The following is a 13,966-nucleotide window of genomic DNA, read 5'->3' as shown; positions in this document are numbered from 1 at the left end:
TAGTGAAAACTTTACTTGGAAAATTCCAAACGTGAATAAAAAACAAACAAACCCCTAAAGCATTCTTCAATACACACTGTTTGCAGCTGATTGTTCCCTCTGTGACTCTCTGACATCCTCTCTGTCCTCAGTACTCGACCCACCTCCACCTGGCTGAAGACTGTATGAACCGCTACCAGGGCACTGTGGACAAACTGTGTCGTGTAGAACAGGTGAATCACACACACACACACACACACACACACACACACACACACACACACACACACACACACACACACACACACACACACACACACACACACACACACACACACACACACAGACCTCTGTTACAGACTGAGTATTTTTGTTTTTTGGGGTTTCTGTCTTTCCATCCAAACCTCGTTAATGTGATAGCTCAGGATTGTTCAGAGGGAATATCTTCAAATGTGACACAAACACCCACTTGGACTCATGGAGGCACTGACCAGATTCCAGATTTTGCTGCTCAAAGCTCACTGTGACATCACGTCCAGTTCACCAAACAGTCTTGATATTTCTCAGCAGCACATGGAAGAATGTTTCTTTTTTCTGATTTATTACGATCCTGAGGCCATCAATGATGGATAAGAGGACAATCTTTCATCACTCTGTTTGTTCTGCGGTGGGTAAAAGGTCAACTAACCAACACATGATCTGCAGCGAAACACAGACAGAGACGTTGTCTGGTTGAATGTCCTCCTGTAAATGAATGTGGCGGGATCTTTCGTTTTAAGTTCAGGCCTTCAAATGCTGTTTTGCTTTCTAGTATATTATTTTAAGTGTTTTAATGTACAAATCCTCTGTTGTAACCACAAATAGTGAAGGATTGTAACCATCTCTTGACTTCTATCTGATGTTGGAATAAAATTATACCTATGAAGAACTTATCTGAAACGTTGTCCTCTCCTGTCCTCCATTGTTTTCAGGATCTGGCGATGGGCATGGATGCAGAGGGAGAGAAGATCAAAGATCCCATGAGGCTCATTGTTCCCATTCTGCTGGACGCCAATGTCAACGTGTCCGACAAGATCCGAATCATCCTGCTCTACATCTTCATGAAGAACGGTCAGATATTCACTCTGCTGGTCCCGTGCTTTTTCACATAACATTTTTAAACATCTGTCTGATAATGATAAAAAGAAAGGTCAGAATATGCATGCATTCATATTGTGTTCTGTGTTTCTTTATTGCTGTGACTGCATTTTAGTTTGTATTGTGTCTGCATGCATCATCACAGCTGTTAACGTGCATGCTCTCATGCATGTGTGTAAATCTACGCTGCATGTCTTTGTGTGTGTGTGTGCGTCAGGTGTGACTGAGGAAAACCTGTGTAAGCTCCTTCAGCATGCAAACATCCCACCAGAGGACAGTGACATCATTTCCAACATGGCTCACTTGGGCATCCCCGTTATCTCTGAGGTGAGCTGCCCTGAGTCAGGTCCTCAGTGTTTCTTCATGGACAATGTTCTCCCTAAATACAGAGCAGGCCGTCCTGCAGGAAACCAACATTTCTGAGTGTGACATTAAATAGTTTGTTTCCTTTTTTCTACAAAGCATAATAAGCAGTATGGAACTACAACTAACTTTTTTAAATGTAAAACTTTTAAGATTCCCAGTCTCATGTTTTCTTAAATGTGTTGATGCAACACCCTGCATAAACACACACATACTCCTGCTGCACTGCTATGAAAGACTTTCAGAATCCTGTGTGCCTGAAGATAAATCTGGTTTACTTTGTATTTGTTTCATTTAATTTTAGAAAAACTAACTGATAAGACCAAAATCATGTGTTAGTTTGAAATCTTTTAAAACAGCACACAAATGTAGCTTGGTGGTTTCTTTAAATAGCTGCTCAGTTTGGTTATTAACCCTCTCTAATCAGGAGACGTTGATGCATTTGTTGGTGACTATATGAAGAAGTGGATTTGTCCACAGTGGGGTCTGTATTGAGCATTTAGGACCGTTCAAAAGAAGAAGGAGGATTGAGAATGACCAAAAAAACAAAACAAAAAGGCCTTAATCTATGATGAAAGATATTTAATTTCAGATGAAGAGATTCTCATTTTTCTTTGCACCACCCTACAGAACTGCTTCCCTTAGACACCTGCTAATGTTGTCCTGTTTGCACTCTGGGTATTTTGCAGCAGTAGGTGATTGTGAAATCTGTTTTACAGAAAAAGGTGTCAAAGCTAACCAGCTTTATGCACAACCTGGCTTATACTGGGAGAGCAAAACTGTTTGCTGCCCACACAATTAAATACTGTACATGTACACGCTACATGCTGCAGTGGGCCAGAATGAGGTTTGGGGGGCAGAAACAGTTATAGAGAAACTGGAGAAAATCTTCAGAATTTTTTTTTTTTGTGGTGGGAACAGTTCTTCCTAAAGTGTATAGGCCTGTTAGAAATGTAAGTTTATGTGGAGATTTGCTCAGAAAAAGGCAAAACCAAACTAAAAGTGTGCTTGAGATAACCACTTAGAAACCTCACGCCAGTGGATCAGTGTAAGCTTTTTGAAAAATAATATCTGCCCTCACAGCTCCAGACAGTATTTGATGCACAATCCTAAAAAAATGACACATGCTGCACCTTTAGTGACCTCAGTGAAGTGAACTTAGTGAAGTGACTGGATTAATGAAATCAGTATCTTTTCTTCACAGGGCACCACCACCAAGAAAGCCAAGAAGCCCGATCGTAAGGAGCGAATCAGTGAGCAGACCTACCAGCTGTCCAGGTGGACTCCTCTCATTAAGGATCTCATCGAGGTACTTCTGATGAACAAGTCCACATAAACACAAACATATACAGGCGAATATTATTAAAGGATAGATAGTCAGTGATTGAACCCTGTTCCTGTTTGCTGCGTGTTTTGGTTTTGGAATATTGAATATTTTGGGGTTTTCGACAACTGACTCTTGGATTACTGACAGTAGATTATCTGCTGAGACCACTGGTTCAACCCCTGCCTGACCTGCACAGAATCATATTTCATTAAAGAGTGGAGCTAGGGGGCGCCGGTGAGCGTAGTGGTTAGTGCGCTCCATGTAAGGAGGCTCTCCTTCTCCAATCTGTTGATCCTGTCCTGCAATGTTATCCCCCACTCTCTCTCTCTCTGATTTCTGACTCTGTCCACTGTCCTACCTCTAAAATAAAGCCATACAAAAAAGAGCCGACATCACATTAAAGTGTATTCACTTGCTTCTCTGCTGTTGTCATCTTGTGAGCAATCAAACAAAACAACCTGACTACTTTAGTGTGACAGTCTACTTTACTGTATTTGCTAATTGCTAAATGTATTTGGCATTTAGTGATCAAACGAATGCTTTTAGAAGCAGCCTATTCCTGATGCATTTATCTTATAAAATAAAAGAGTTGCTCCTCACTGCATGAAAGTAAAAAAACCCCGTTATTATTAGTGATGCAAGTTATCTGTATCATTTAGCATGTAGCAGTTCTGTCCCTGTAACTACATGTTGTGACACTGTTCACCTCCTGTATTTCCTGAACTGACTTGTTCTCTTTTTAAGAGCTGCAAGATTCTGTAGCATTTTTTCTTCTTTGAGTTTTGTGTGTAAACAGAAGAAGTCATGAAGATTATTTGGTTATCAAGAAGCTAAAAACCACTTATGAATCTTTAAAGGTAAACGTGGAATGTAATGTAAAGCCACCAGGAGAGCAGGGCCTTTCTGTTTCATGCTAATAGTTAAGTTTACTACAGAAAGGGGCTGGTATAAATATCCTGCTATGAGGGGACCGCATCCTGAGATTTTGTGGTTTTATTTACCACGTCTCCCTTTAATTTGAATGTTGTCTGACTCTGTGTTTAGAGAGTATCGTGAGGTTAAAGTTACAATTTTACTGGTTCCGTTTCTGCTGCCAGATTACATAACTTAAAGTGTGTTCCCTCAGGACTCCATTGAGGACAAACTCGACCCTAAACTGTACCCGTACATTTCCCAGCGACAAGTTTCTTCAAAAGTCAGCGCTCCATCGAGGTGTGTAGTTTTTAAAAACACCTTCCATACACTTCAGAAAACATACGAATATCATAATTACAACAATTAAATTTCAGCAATAGTTATTTCTTCAGATGGTTATTCTTATTTCCAATGATAACCTTTCAATGTTTTTCACATGTTTCCTTTTAGTAGTGCACGTTACGGTAACTGGCACAAGAACCGGGGCCCCACAGAGATCAAGACGGGGCCCCGGATCATCGTCTTCATCATCGGAGGGATGACCTACAGCGAGATGCGTTGTGTGTACGAGGTCACACAGGCCAACGGAAAGTGGGAGGCCCTGATTGGTGAGTTCACTTTTACTAAAGAGCTATATCAACATTATTAAATTCAGCTTGAAATGTATCTGATGTCCATCATTAGAGGAGCTGAACTCATCCTTGTATCACATTTTATATTTCACTGCTTAAAACACTCTCTTGTAGCTAAAGAGCATTTTCAGTTTGAATTGTAAAGAAAAGTTTCAGAAAATGAGTTTTGCCATCAGTGCTGCACAATGGAGTGTGACCTTTTGCAATAAACACATTGCAAAAGTCTGAATTTATTGTGATGGATATAGATTACTTTTCTATGTAAGCAAGCAATGCTTTCTCACTCAGCATGCCTCCATTTGTTGTATTGGATGGGTGAGAATTAAGTCATTTAATGCAATCAGATGAAGATGAAGCCTTTCTGCTACTCTCAGATTGATTGGTGGTTATTCAGCAGAGAAAAAAAAAACTTTTTGGATTTATTTTGGATTCAGGAGAGACAGGTTGCAAAAGGTATTTTGTGAACATGAAGACTTGCAGATAGACATAAAAAAAAGCTGTGAGCTGAAGCTTAATTCCACGCTTTCATTTTTGTTTATTTATCACAACAACACAAGAATGAAAAATGTTATTGCGAATCGTACATTCTTCTCACATCATGCAGGCCTATTCAACATGTGGTTTCTTTTTCGAGGCTAATCTCTGCATTTGGTTGAACAGTTAAAGCTGTGATCTGGTATTCATTACATTTTTTAATCAGAGGGTTGATCATAATGTTTGACCTGCAAGACTGTACTGATGTAAATGAATGAAAGCTAGATCAACAGTCTTGAGTGTTTGGATCATGCTGCTGTTTGGAACTCTGATAAATATGTTTCCTGATCAGCTGAGTCTGCAGATCTTTACTGCTGTGAAATTAAAAAGGGGAGATTACATTTTTTATGACTCTCAGAGAATGGATGAAGAAGGAGAAGAGAACAATGTAAAATATTATTATCACCTCAGATTGCATCAGACCTTTAGTTATTCTGACCTCCCAGTATATATTATAGCATTTTTTTAAAAACGTTCTAAAAGACCTTAAAGCATTTCTTTTGTTAAACGTTTATCCAGGATGCAGTGTTTGGTGATCTTAAAGGTTTGTGTCCTCTGCAGGTTCCACCCACATTCTCACCCCCCCTAAATACATGAAAGAACTCCAGCACCCAGACTTCCTGGATCCCAACGCCCCACCAGAGGGCACCGAGGAGCCGCCTGCAGAGTGAAAAACACGTCTGGAGGTAAAACACAAGTCGTGTTGGGACTTTTTGAATCCCTGTGTTTCTCCTGTGTGATCCAACCTGCTCAGTGTGTTTTTTGAATCCCTGCAACATCTTAAAGACAATCAAATGCTGCCCTACTGTTGTTAAGACACTGACCCTGTTCCTTTTTCAAACCTAACATCTGGAACACGTTTATGACAGACTGGCCTGATGTTAAACTCACCTGTAATCGAGTATTCAATAGAATCATACATTCATTTGATTAATCACTGGCTCTACTGATTATTGCAAACACTCTATGGACAAAATGTGGAGAAGATATTAACCTGCAGCTCAGAATGCAAAAAGTTATATGCGCTAATGGCAACAGTAATGATGGTAGATTTATGTATTGGATCAGTAGAAGTTACAAAAAATGCATTCCTGTATTTCCTCAATAGAAGGTATCAGCAGAAGAAATGTTACATCCCCTCCAGTGTTCAGTGAGAGGAAGCTGTGATGAGTGTGTTTCACAGCGTCTTAACCCCTATTCAGAGTGTTTTTTTTCCACAAAAGTGCCGTAACTAAGCTCAGCAGTCATCACAGCTTTGTACATTCATGTGTAATCTGCGACAGCATAATATTGGTGTCCAATTCTGCCTATTCACTTTGCGTTGCGGCGTTTCCAAAGCACGGCACTACAGGAGCTCCACGAGGACACACAGTCAGACTCAGACATGCACACACACACACACACACACACACACACACACACACACACACACACACACACACACACAAATCTTGCTTTGCAGTTCAGAACGCTGGAGACAGAGAGCAGAGTAACAGCAGACTGATGTTAGTGAGTACTAAGGATCATACATTACACGTCCAGTCTGAACATTCAGAAGTTATTACAGACGATTTGACCTTTGAATGTGTTTGTGGTTGTTAGGGTAAAAAAAGGCAGCTAAACTAAAACCTATGTCTGCTATGAGGTGACTTTGTACTACAGGCCTCTTCTTTGTTGCAGGTCTTTGTTGATTTTCTAGTCCATTACAACTTTTTAGTTTTGCATTTGATTAAAGGCTTTCTTAACTCTTTTTATCATCTTACAACTTTCTGTTGTAAGATGTATCCTTGTCTCGTAACTCATTATTGTTTCTTTGTTGTCTTTTCAAAACACATGGAAGCATACTTAATATATTTGGGTTTGTTTGCCATGATCTGTAGCAACTTTGGGTTTGGGTTTCTTGAGACATTAAGAGGTCAAATCTACATTATGAAATAATAGCCACAAACTTAAGCACTGCAGCCAGTGACTCATCTGTGATATGCATGTATGATTTTACATATTGAGCAGGTTAAAAGAGTTTACCTTTACAACACAGACAACACTGAGATATAAAGTATAGGGCAGCTTCTCTGTCCTGGCTTTGATACTGTAACATCAGTGTACCAGATCGCTGACACCACTGACCTTCAGACGGGACAACATGTGACTTTCTAACATAAAGTATCTGTCTCTGGTTTTATTGAATGTCAGCTTTGAACAAGAAAACATGCCCTCTTGGAGTGTGAGATCTCTGCATCTTTTTTTCCACTAAGGATGTGAGGATGTTATTGTGTTGTTCCTCGCTCTCTTTGTTGTTACCTCCAGGGCATCTCTATGATTTGTTTCCCCCTCACTGTCGCTGTTCTTTGTCTTTCTTTTCGGAGCCATTGTAGCAAATCTTGTTCAACACAAATCCTTCAGGGCCTTTTTCTTCACACAGTCACATCTGTACAGAGGGAAATGTCAATTTAGTTTATCCTTTAAATGTCATGCAAGGTGAGGGAAATGTTTTGTTGTCAAAGGGCTAAATGTTGAACTAAAAGTGTTTCTCTGAGAGTTTCAGGAACTATATGAAACTATGCAACGAGGTATGAAAATGTTCAACAGATATGTTTGTACGCTCACTGTTTAATATAAACATGTATGGGAAGCCAAAAGGGTCAATTTCATCCCGATCTCCAGGTGTTTGATAAACATAAACAGGCATTTATCATAACATCTGGCAATGTTCAATAATGCCTTTACTCACACATTCATTGTTCTTCCTTCATTCAACTCTTCCACTCCCTCCATCTCTCTGCTCTGGTGATCAGCTGATTATGGGCGTTTACTCTTCAAGTAATCAACCAACCAGAATCTGCCACAACCTCTCTTGATCAATCATCCTGCAGCTGTCAAATTTTAAAATCTGTTCTCTCTCTTCAGTCCGTCATTTCAGTGCGATCGCTGTAATTGCATTTTATCTGTTCAGTTGCTGTGATGTTTTTTTTTACAACACAAACCAAGGCAATTTTTAAAATCTGCAATGTTTGCACTTTTACAGATGTAGAGTGTCCACCTGGTGTAAGGTAACGGGAGGGGAGAGCGACCGCAAATATTAAACATGTCCTCACCTCTGACTGGTGTCAGTCTGTCACTGCCACTGTAGGGCAAGGGAGCGATGGGTAAAGATATGCAGCTGTGACTCGTGGGACGGGGTCTGCCATGTTTGTTTAGATGATGTGTCACACCTGGGCAGGTAGTTAATAGCTGACAGAAACCAGGGTGAGGTGTATACATGCCACAGTATCCTGTTTCCTTGGGACTTCTCTGGTTTCAAAATTGGGTTCCTCAAAATCCGAGTGCTAGTCCTTGTTTCTGAACTCGGGCTATGATGTTTACATTCACAAACACAAAAACTGAATACATAAAAAACCTGAACAAACCCCAAGATACTCAGTCCACTTGATCTCACTCAATGCTCTAGAAGGTAGAATCTGTAAAAAGAGATTAGGTCGTCATAAAGCTGAGTAGAGGGAAGGTTTTTTTCTACTCTTTTGTTTCCAAAATATATTGATATCTTCTTTCTGTCTTCCAGTATCAGCGGACGTCTTCGCCCCCTCTCGCCTTCTAACAGCCCCCCTGGAGAAAGAAGATCAGACGGACCCCCACCTTAACCCCCTATACCTCCTCCAGCATTACACATCAAATATACACTTTATGTTTTATATGATTCAGTCATTTTTAACTTATAAACCAGACTTTAAATATCAACTTTCAACTGTGACATTTATCAGACATCAGTGGAAGAGAGTGGATGTGTTAAATATTGTTTACTGTATATTGTGAGATGTTAATTATCGGGGAGACATTCATTTAGACGACTGGATGAGATTCAAGAGAGTGTCAGGGATCAATGAAACTGAAAAATAACTCCACCGTGGTTCACAGTTCTCTCAGAGCAAAATGATGTTCATGGATTTCACTTTATCTTTGCAGTGACTTCTATAATTGTCTCTCCCTAACCAGTACACAGTGTCCTCTTCTTTCATGTTATTGAGCAGGCTAGTTTTAATGTAGTGCTTTCCATTCAGTAGCAATGATGCCATACTGTTCAAATCAGCAGATTTATACAGAGATGTGTCTGACCCTGGACATGCATGCCAACATAAAGTCACTCTGATGGTGTATGTATAGCAGTAGATCAAACATTTGAGCAGAACATTATAAAGTTTAGTGGGCTTGTCCTATTTGTTTTTGACAGTGTTCTTTCCTCCCGTAGAGAATCAGTTTACTCCTGTTTGACCATAACGTCGTCATTTCTTTTGGTTTTGTTTTGTGATTCTGTATAACTAGTTATCTACTGTGTATGAAGAGATATCCATGTAAAGACAAGTCCGTGCTTTTATGTCCACATGAACATTACTCGCTGCAGGATGTGTGTTAAGTTAATAAAGTGGCTTCATTTCAAACCGTTGTGCGTTTTTTTTGTTTGACTGTGAAAATATTTGGCTGCTGTGAAGGACAAGATCAGAGCAAACAGAATACTGAAGAGAGGAACTTTTGGACGTTTGAACAGTCTTTAAAGGAAGAATGTGCAACATTTTACACATACATTTAGCAGAAATTCAACATATGTCTCTGAGTCATGAGTGTCGACAATGAGTGTGATGCGCGAGTCCTGTTGGCTGTGATGTTGTCATGCTCATCCCCTTTTGCATAAACGCTGTTTAATTGAGGGACTAGAGGAAAGATGAATAACATACTGTACTCACTGCTTATTTGGATGTCACATAAGTGTTTTTAGGTCATGGTCATTCTGTCTTCATTTACATGCAATGTGAAGCTAAGAGCAAGCTAAAGAGCGCTACCATTAGCCTGCTTAGCCATTAGCCTTAACAATGCAGCTCGAGAAAAGGACATAAGGGTAACTCCTATGTGTAAACGCGAGGGGTTGGTGTGTCACTGTGGGTTGCAACGTAGGAGAGTGGAGGATTCAGTGTAGCGGAGGTTTGGCCAAAAAACAATTTGTTTTGCTTTCAGGCTGGTGTTCAAGGAAAACACCTACTGGATCTAAAAGTCACACATTCTTCCTTTAAATCGTGTAACCAAGTAAACATAGCAACTGTTTAACGGTGCAGTAAAGCAGAGAACCACAAATGGTGCTGTGTATAACTTCTCACCTCCATCCTCAGACAACAGCAAGGAAAAAAATAATCCCAAGAGATAAGTGTAAATAATGCTGACTTTGCAGAAAAGCATTACACACTTGTACAGTTTCAGGCCTCAAACATTGTCAGAAATGTAGCCATTTTGCCCGCTCCTTTTATAGGTTCAGTGTTTGTTACTGTATCAGAGCGCCATGTTTTTCCTCTCAAAGGTGACGATGGGGAAAAATAAGCCAAATGATTTGAGGTAAATTGAACCAGTTATTGAAATGATACCATTATAGTAAACAAATAAAGCCTCTGTCTGGAGTCAAATCATATTTTTCTTGAAATGTACTTAAAAAGTCTTTAATTTGAGGACAGGCTGGACTTTTCATGAAGTTAATTCACTATTTTTTTTAACTTCAATGCAATTGCAGTTTTTTGAAGCTGTTACCATGACCACTGGAATCCTGACTATATGTTTGTGATAGTAAATTTAAAGACGATTACTTTTTATTTCAGTACATTTAAAACATTTTATTTCAGAGATTAAATCAATGAAGCAGGTAGGAATAAACAGAAGAGAAAAAGGAAACTCGAAGAATAATTATCAACATTTATTCCTCGACACGACAGCAACAACAAAAGCAAGCTGCGATTCCCCGAAAGAATCTGCCAATTCTCTTCAGCACTTTTTTGCCTGAGGAGGCCGAGACTGCAGCAGAGGAGTCAGTGGGATCACCTCCTTTACTATCAGGAAGGGGAGGTACACCTCCATCAGGTGATTCTGTACAGGAGGCTCTGACATGAGCGCAATCAGAAGACAAAGACACAGAATCATCATCCGAGGAGCCTTTAGACGAGGTACTAGACAGAGAGTACAGTCCTCCATCTGAAAACCGGGTACTAGACAGAGAGCACAGTCCTCCATCTGAAGACCGGGTACTGGACAGAGAGGACAGTCCTCCATCTGAAGACCGGGTACTGGACAGAGAGGACAGTCCTCCATCTGAAGACCGGGTACTGGACAGAGAGTAAAGTCCTCCATCTAAAGACCGGGTACTGGACAGAGAAGCTTCTGGATCTTCTTCACAGGAGATTCGAGGTTCTTCTCCTTCAGTCAGATCTACATCTGGAGCTTCTCCCAGGAAGAGGAGCTGAGGAGCTCCATAAAAGCGCCAGAAGGCTAAACTAGCTTCATAGGAGTATATGGCTGGTACCCCATTACATGACCCTGTGGGGGGGTCATCTTCATAAGAGACCAAGTCTTTGTCTCCATCCATGAAGCAGGAGAGTGGAGCTTCCTCAGTGGGACCAGTGGACAGAGCAAAGGATCCAGAGTCTGAGACTTGTTCAGGGTTTTGTTTGGTACCCATCATGTCTCTGATCAGAGAGGAGAAAGAACGACAACAATCAGAAAATCAGTCCATCAATAAAGCAGCAGTCCATCAGAGCTCCTGTGTAACCCTAACCCTAACCCTAACCCTAACCCACGAGCAGTGTGAACACACACAGTCACTCACAGGTGTGTTCTGTCAGGGTGCTGACTCAGGTGAGACGTACTGATGAACGGGTGCTGCAGAGCCTGTCGGGGGCAGATTCTCTGATCCCCGTTAAGATGCAGCAGACGTTTCATTAGATCCACAAACTGGAACCTGTCCTGGAGCTCAGCAGCTCCCTCTTCTGGATACATCTGGATTTTAAAACACATTGAGGTGAGCTGAGTGAGCCAGCAGCTCCCAGAAACAGATTATTAAGAGGTGCTGATGGATGTTCATGAACACATCAGAGAGTACGTACATGAACCAGAGCATCCAGAGAGCTCGGCAGCTCCACCGCGCTGTCCTGCTCCTGTACTTCAATATTATTAACGGCTGTGAATTCTTCAGGCGTCTAAAGGATCAAAAGCAATATGAGAAACAAAAGAGTTTAAATGAAATATGAATCTTCTCAGACAAAGAGGAACATGGTAACTGTACCAGCAGCCTCCATGATGGAGCACCAGCTGCCTCCTCCTTCTCCTCAGTGAAGAAGAACCTGGTATGAATCCCAGCACGGAGCAGCTGCTCCTCCGGCTGACCAACAACCTCCACAATGGACTTCATCTGCACACATAAAGAAACACATAAATCATGTGAGCTAACACTCTGCATCAGGTCTGCTCTGTGTCTGAGGGAGCTGACATACCATCTGATAGTCACAGTCGACTGGGAAGAGGTTTTCAGCCAGGTAGAGGGAGGCCAGGACGCAGCCCACCCCCCACACATCGATAGCCTCAGTGAAAGGAAGGCCGAGGGCGACTTCTGGAGCCCTGAGGAGGAAGACCAGAGCCAAAGTCAGAAATATGTTGGACAACTCTGAAGACAAGGAGGACAACACAAACTGTGCTAAATGAACATCTGAGCCATGCAGGAGGAACCTACCTGTATCCACGTGGCTGAACTTTAAGCCCCACCTTGACTTCATCAGCTGTGATGGCTGCACCAAAGTCGATTAATTTCACTCTGATTTGTTGGTCCTGCTTGTTGACAACCATCACGTTGTCAGGTTTGATATCCATGTGCAGGATACCAAGACCCTTCAGGGAGTCCAGAGCGACCAGCAGCTGCAGGGACGAAACAAAAAGACAAAGTTTGGATTTCCATGAGCTGCTGAGTGGGCTTTAGGGTTAATGGTTTCTACAATGATGAGTAGTAGTAGTTATGCAGAACGTTAATGAATATGTGAATCAGACCTGCTCTGTGATGGGCCGGATGGCGTTCAGACACAGAGGTCTCCAGCCAAATTCTTGGAGCAGGTCGTACAGACTGGTGTCGAGCATCTCGAATGCTAAACACGTCTGTCCCATGTAGTCGAACCTCTCGAGGAACTTCACCAGGTTGGTGTGGTCTGGATTGAGGACAGAGATGACCTCTAACATGGACACCTGGTCAGAAAAGAGGAGACATGACAACAGTTCATGAGACTGTACGTCCTCTGATGGAGCAGACACAATCTGATGAAAACTTGACTTCATTAAAAATCCACCTCTTTCTCAGAGTCCAGGATCAAACCAGCATCCTCCTTCAGGATCTTCACTGCCACCGTCTCTTTGGTGACTATGTTCACACACTTGGCCACTTTGCCGAAGCAGCCTTCACCGATAAACTCCAGAACGGAGTAAGCAGACGAGCCGCTGAACAGAGTTTCACCTGTGTGAAGCTCAGGTGTGCTGAAGGTGACTGTGGAGAGAAAACGTGTGAAGACAGTGTGTTCAGTGTGAGACCATGTTCAGCATCAGGGTGAAGATGGTTGAGTCTTACCTGCTGACATGTTTACACAGTCAGGTGTTTCTCAGGTGGAGAACGAACCTTCAAGTTTAAATGTTTTAAAATTCAGAACGAACAACTGTTTCCAACTAAAATCTCTCTCCTCTCAAATGTGTGTTTCCTCTCTGAGTGCTGATGGGGAACTGACCGAGATCTACCAAACTGCTCAGCTTTTAAACTTCTAGAACTTTCTGATCTATGACGTCATAATCTGAGCTGTGTGTTCTATTCTTTTTAGAACTCACTGAAACACAAAATACAAAACAACATGCTGAAACATGTTTTTATTCAAATAATCTCCTGAATATAAGAATTACTGGTGGATTGGGGAGGAGGGGGTGGGACGGGGTGGTATGACGGTGACAATGAGAGGCAGCAGAGTGTCCATGATGATTCTACATAAAGAAAAACAGTGGTGGATAGTTTTGTTCAGTTTTCTACCCATGCGCTTGTCAAACACCTTCAGCCATGGGGGTTTGAAGACTTGGAGAAAGGATACTTTGCCTATACATTCAATATACCAGGTGATGAATCAGACAAAGGCAGATATCCAGACAATTTATACTATGGCTATGACCACATGAGTGACAGAGAGAAAGTCGTATTTATGAAATGGTATGAGTGCATGAAGAAATCTTTGTTTTTTAATCAGAGATTTGC

The 13,966-nt window shown here is 41.5% G+C and overlaps 1 protein-coding gene across 1 annotated transcript in view; it reads left to right on the top strand.

Annotated features, from left to right (window-relative positions):
• Nucleotides 1-9,320, top strand: part of stxbp1b (syntaxin binding protein 1b) — a 28,081-nt gene extending 18,761 nt beyond the window's left edge. Inside the window, exons 13-20 of the mRNA XM_020641146.3 lie at nucleotides 132-212; nucleotides 951-1,089; nucleotides 1,334-1,443; nucleotides 2,684-2,788; nucleotides 3,933-4,018; nucleotides 4,172-4,329; nucleotides 5,449-5,573; nucleotides 8,447-9,320. Of these exons, the coding sequence (XP_020496802.1) occupies nucleotides 132-212; nucleotides 951-1,089; nucleotides 1,334-1,443; nucleotides 2,684-2,788; nucleotides 3,933-4,018; nucleotides 4,172-4,329; nucleotides 5,449-5,558 (789 nt within the window). The 3' untranslated portion in view covers nucleotides 5,559-5,573; nucleotides 8,447-9,320. The remainder of the gene's footprint in view (nucleotides 1-131; nucleotides 213-950; nucleotides 1,090-1,333; nucleotides 1,444-2,683; nucleotides 2,789-3,932; nucleotides 4,019-4,171; nucleotides 4,330-5,448; nucleotides 5,574-8,446) is intronic.
• The last annotated feature ends 4,646 nt before the right edge of the window (nucleotides 9,321-13,966 follow it).

The sequence above is a fragment of the Labrus bergylta genome, chromosome 2 (assembly GCF_963930695.1).
Source record: "Labrus bergylta chromosome 2, fLabBer1.1, whole genome shotgun sequence".
Taxonomy (NCBI): domain Eukaryota; kingdom Metazoa; phylum Chordata; class Actinopteri; order Labriformes; family Labridae; genus Labrus; species Labrus bergylta.
This window is presented reverse-complemented; position numbering and strand designations above follow the sequence as displayed.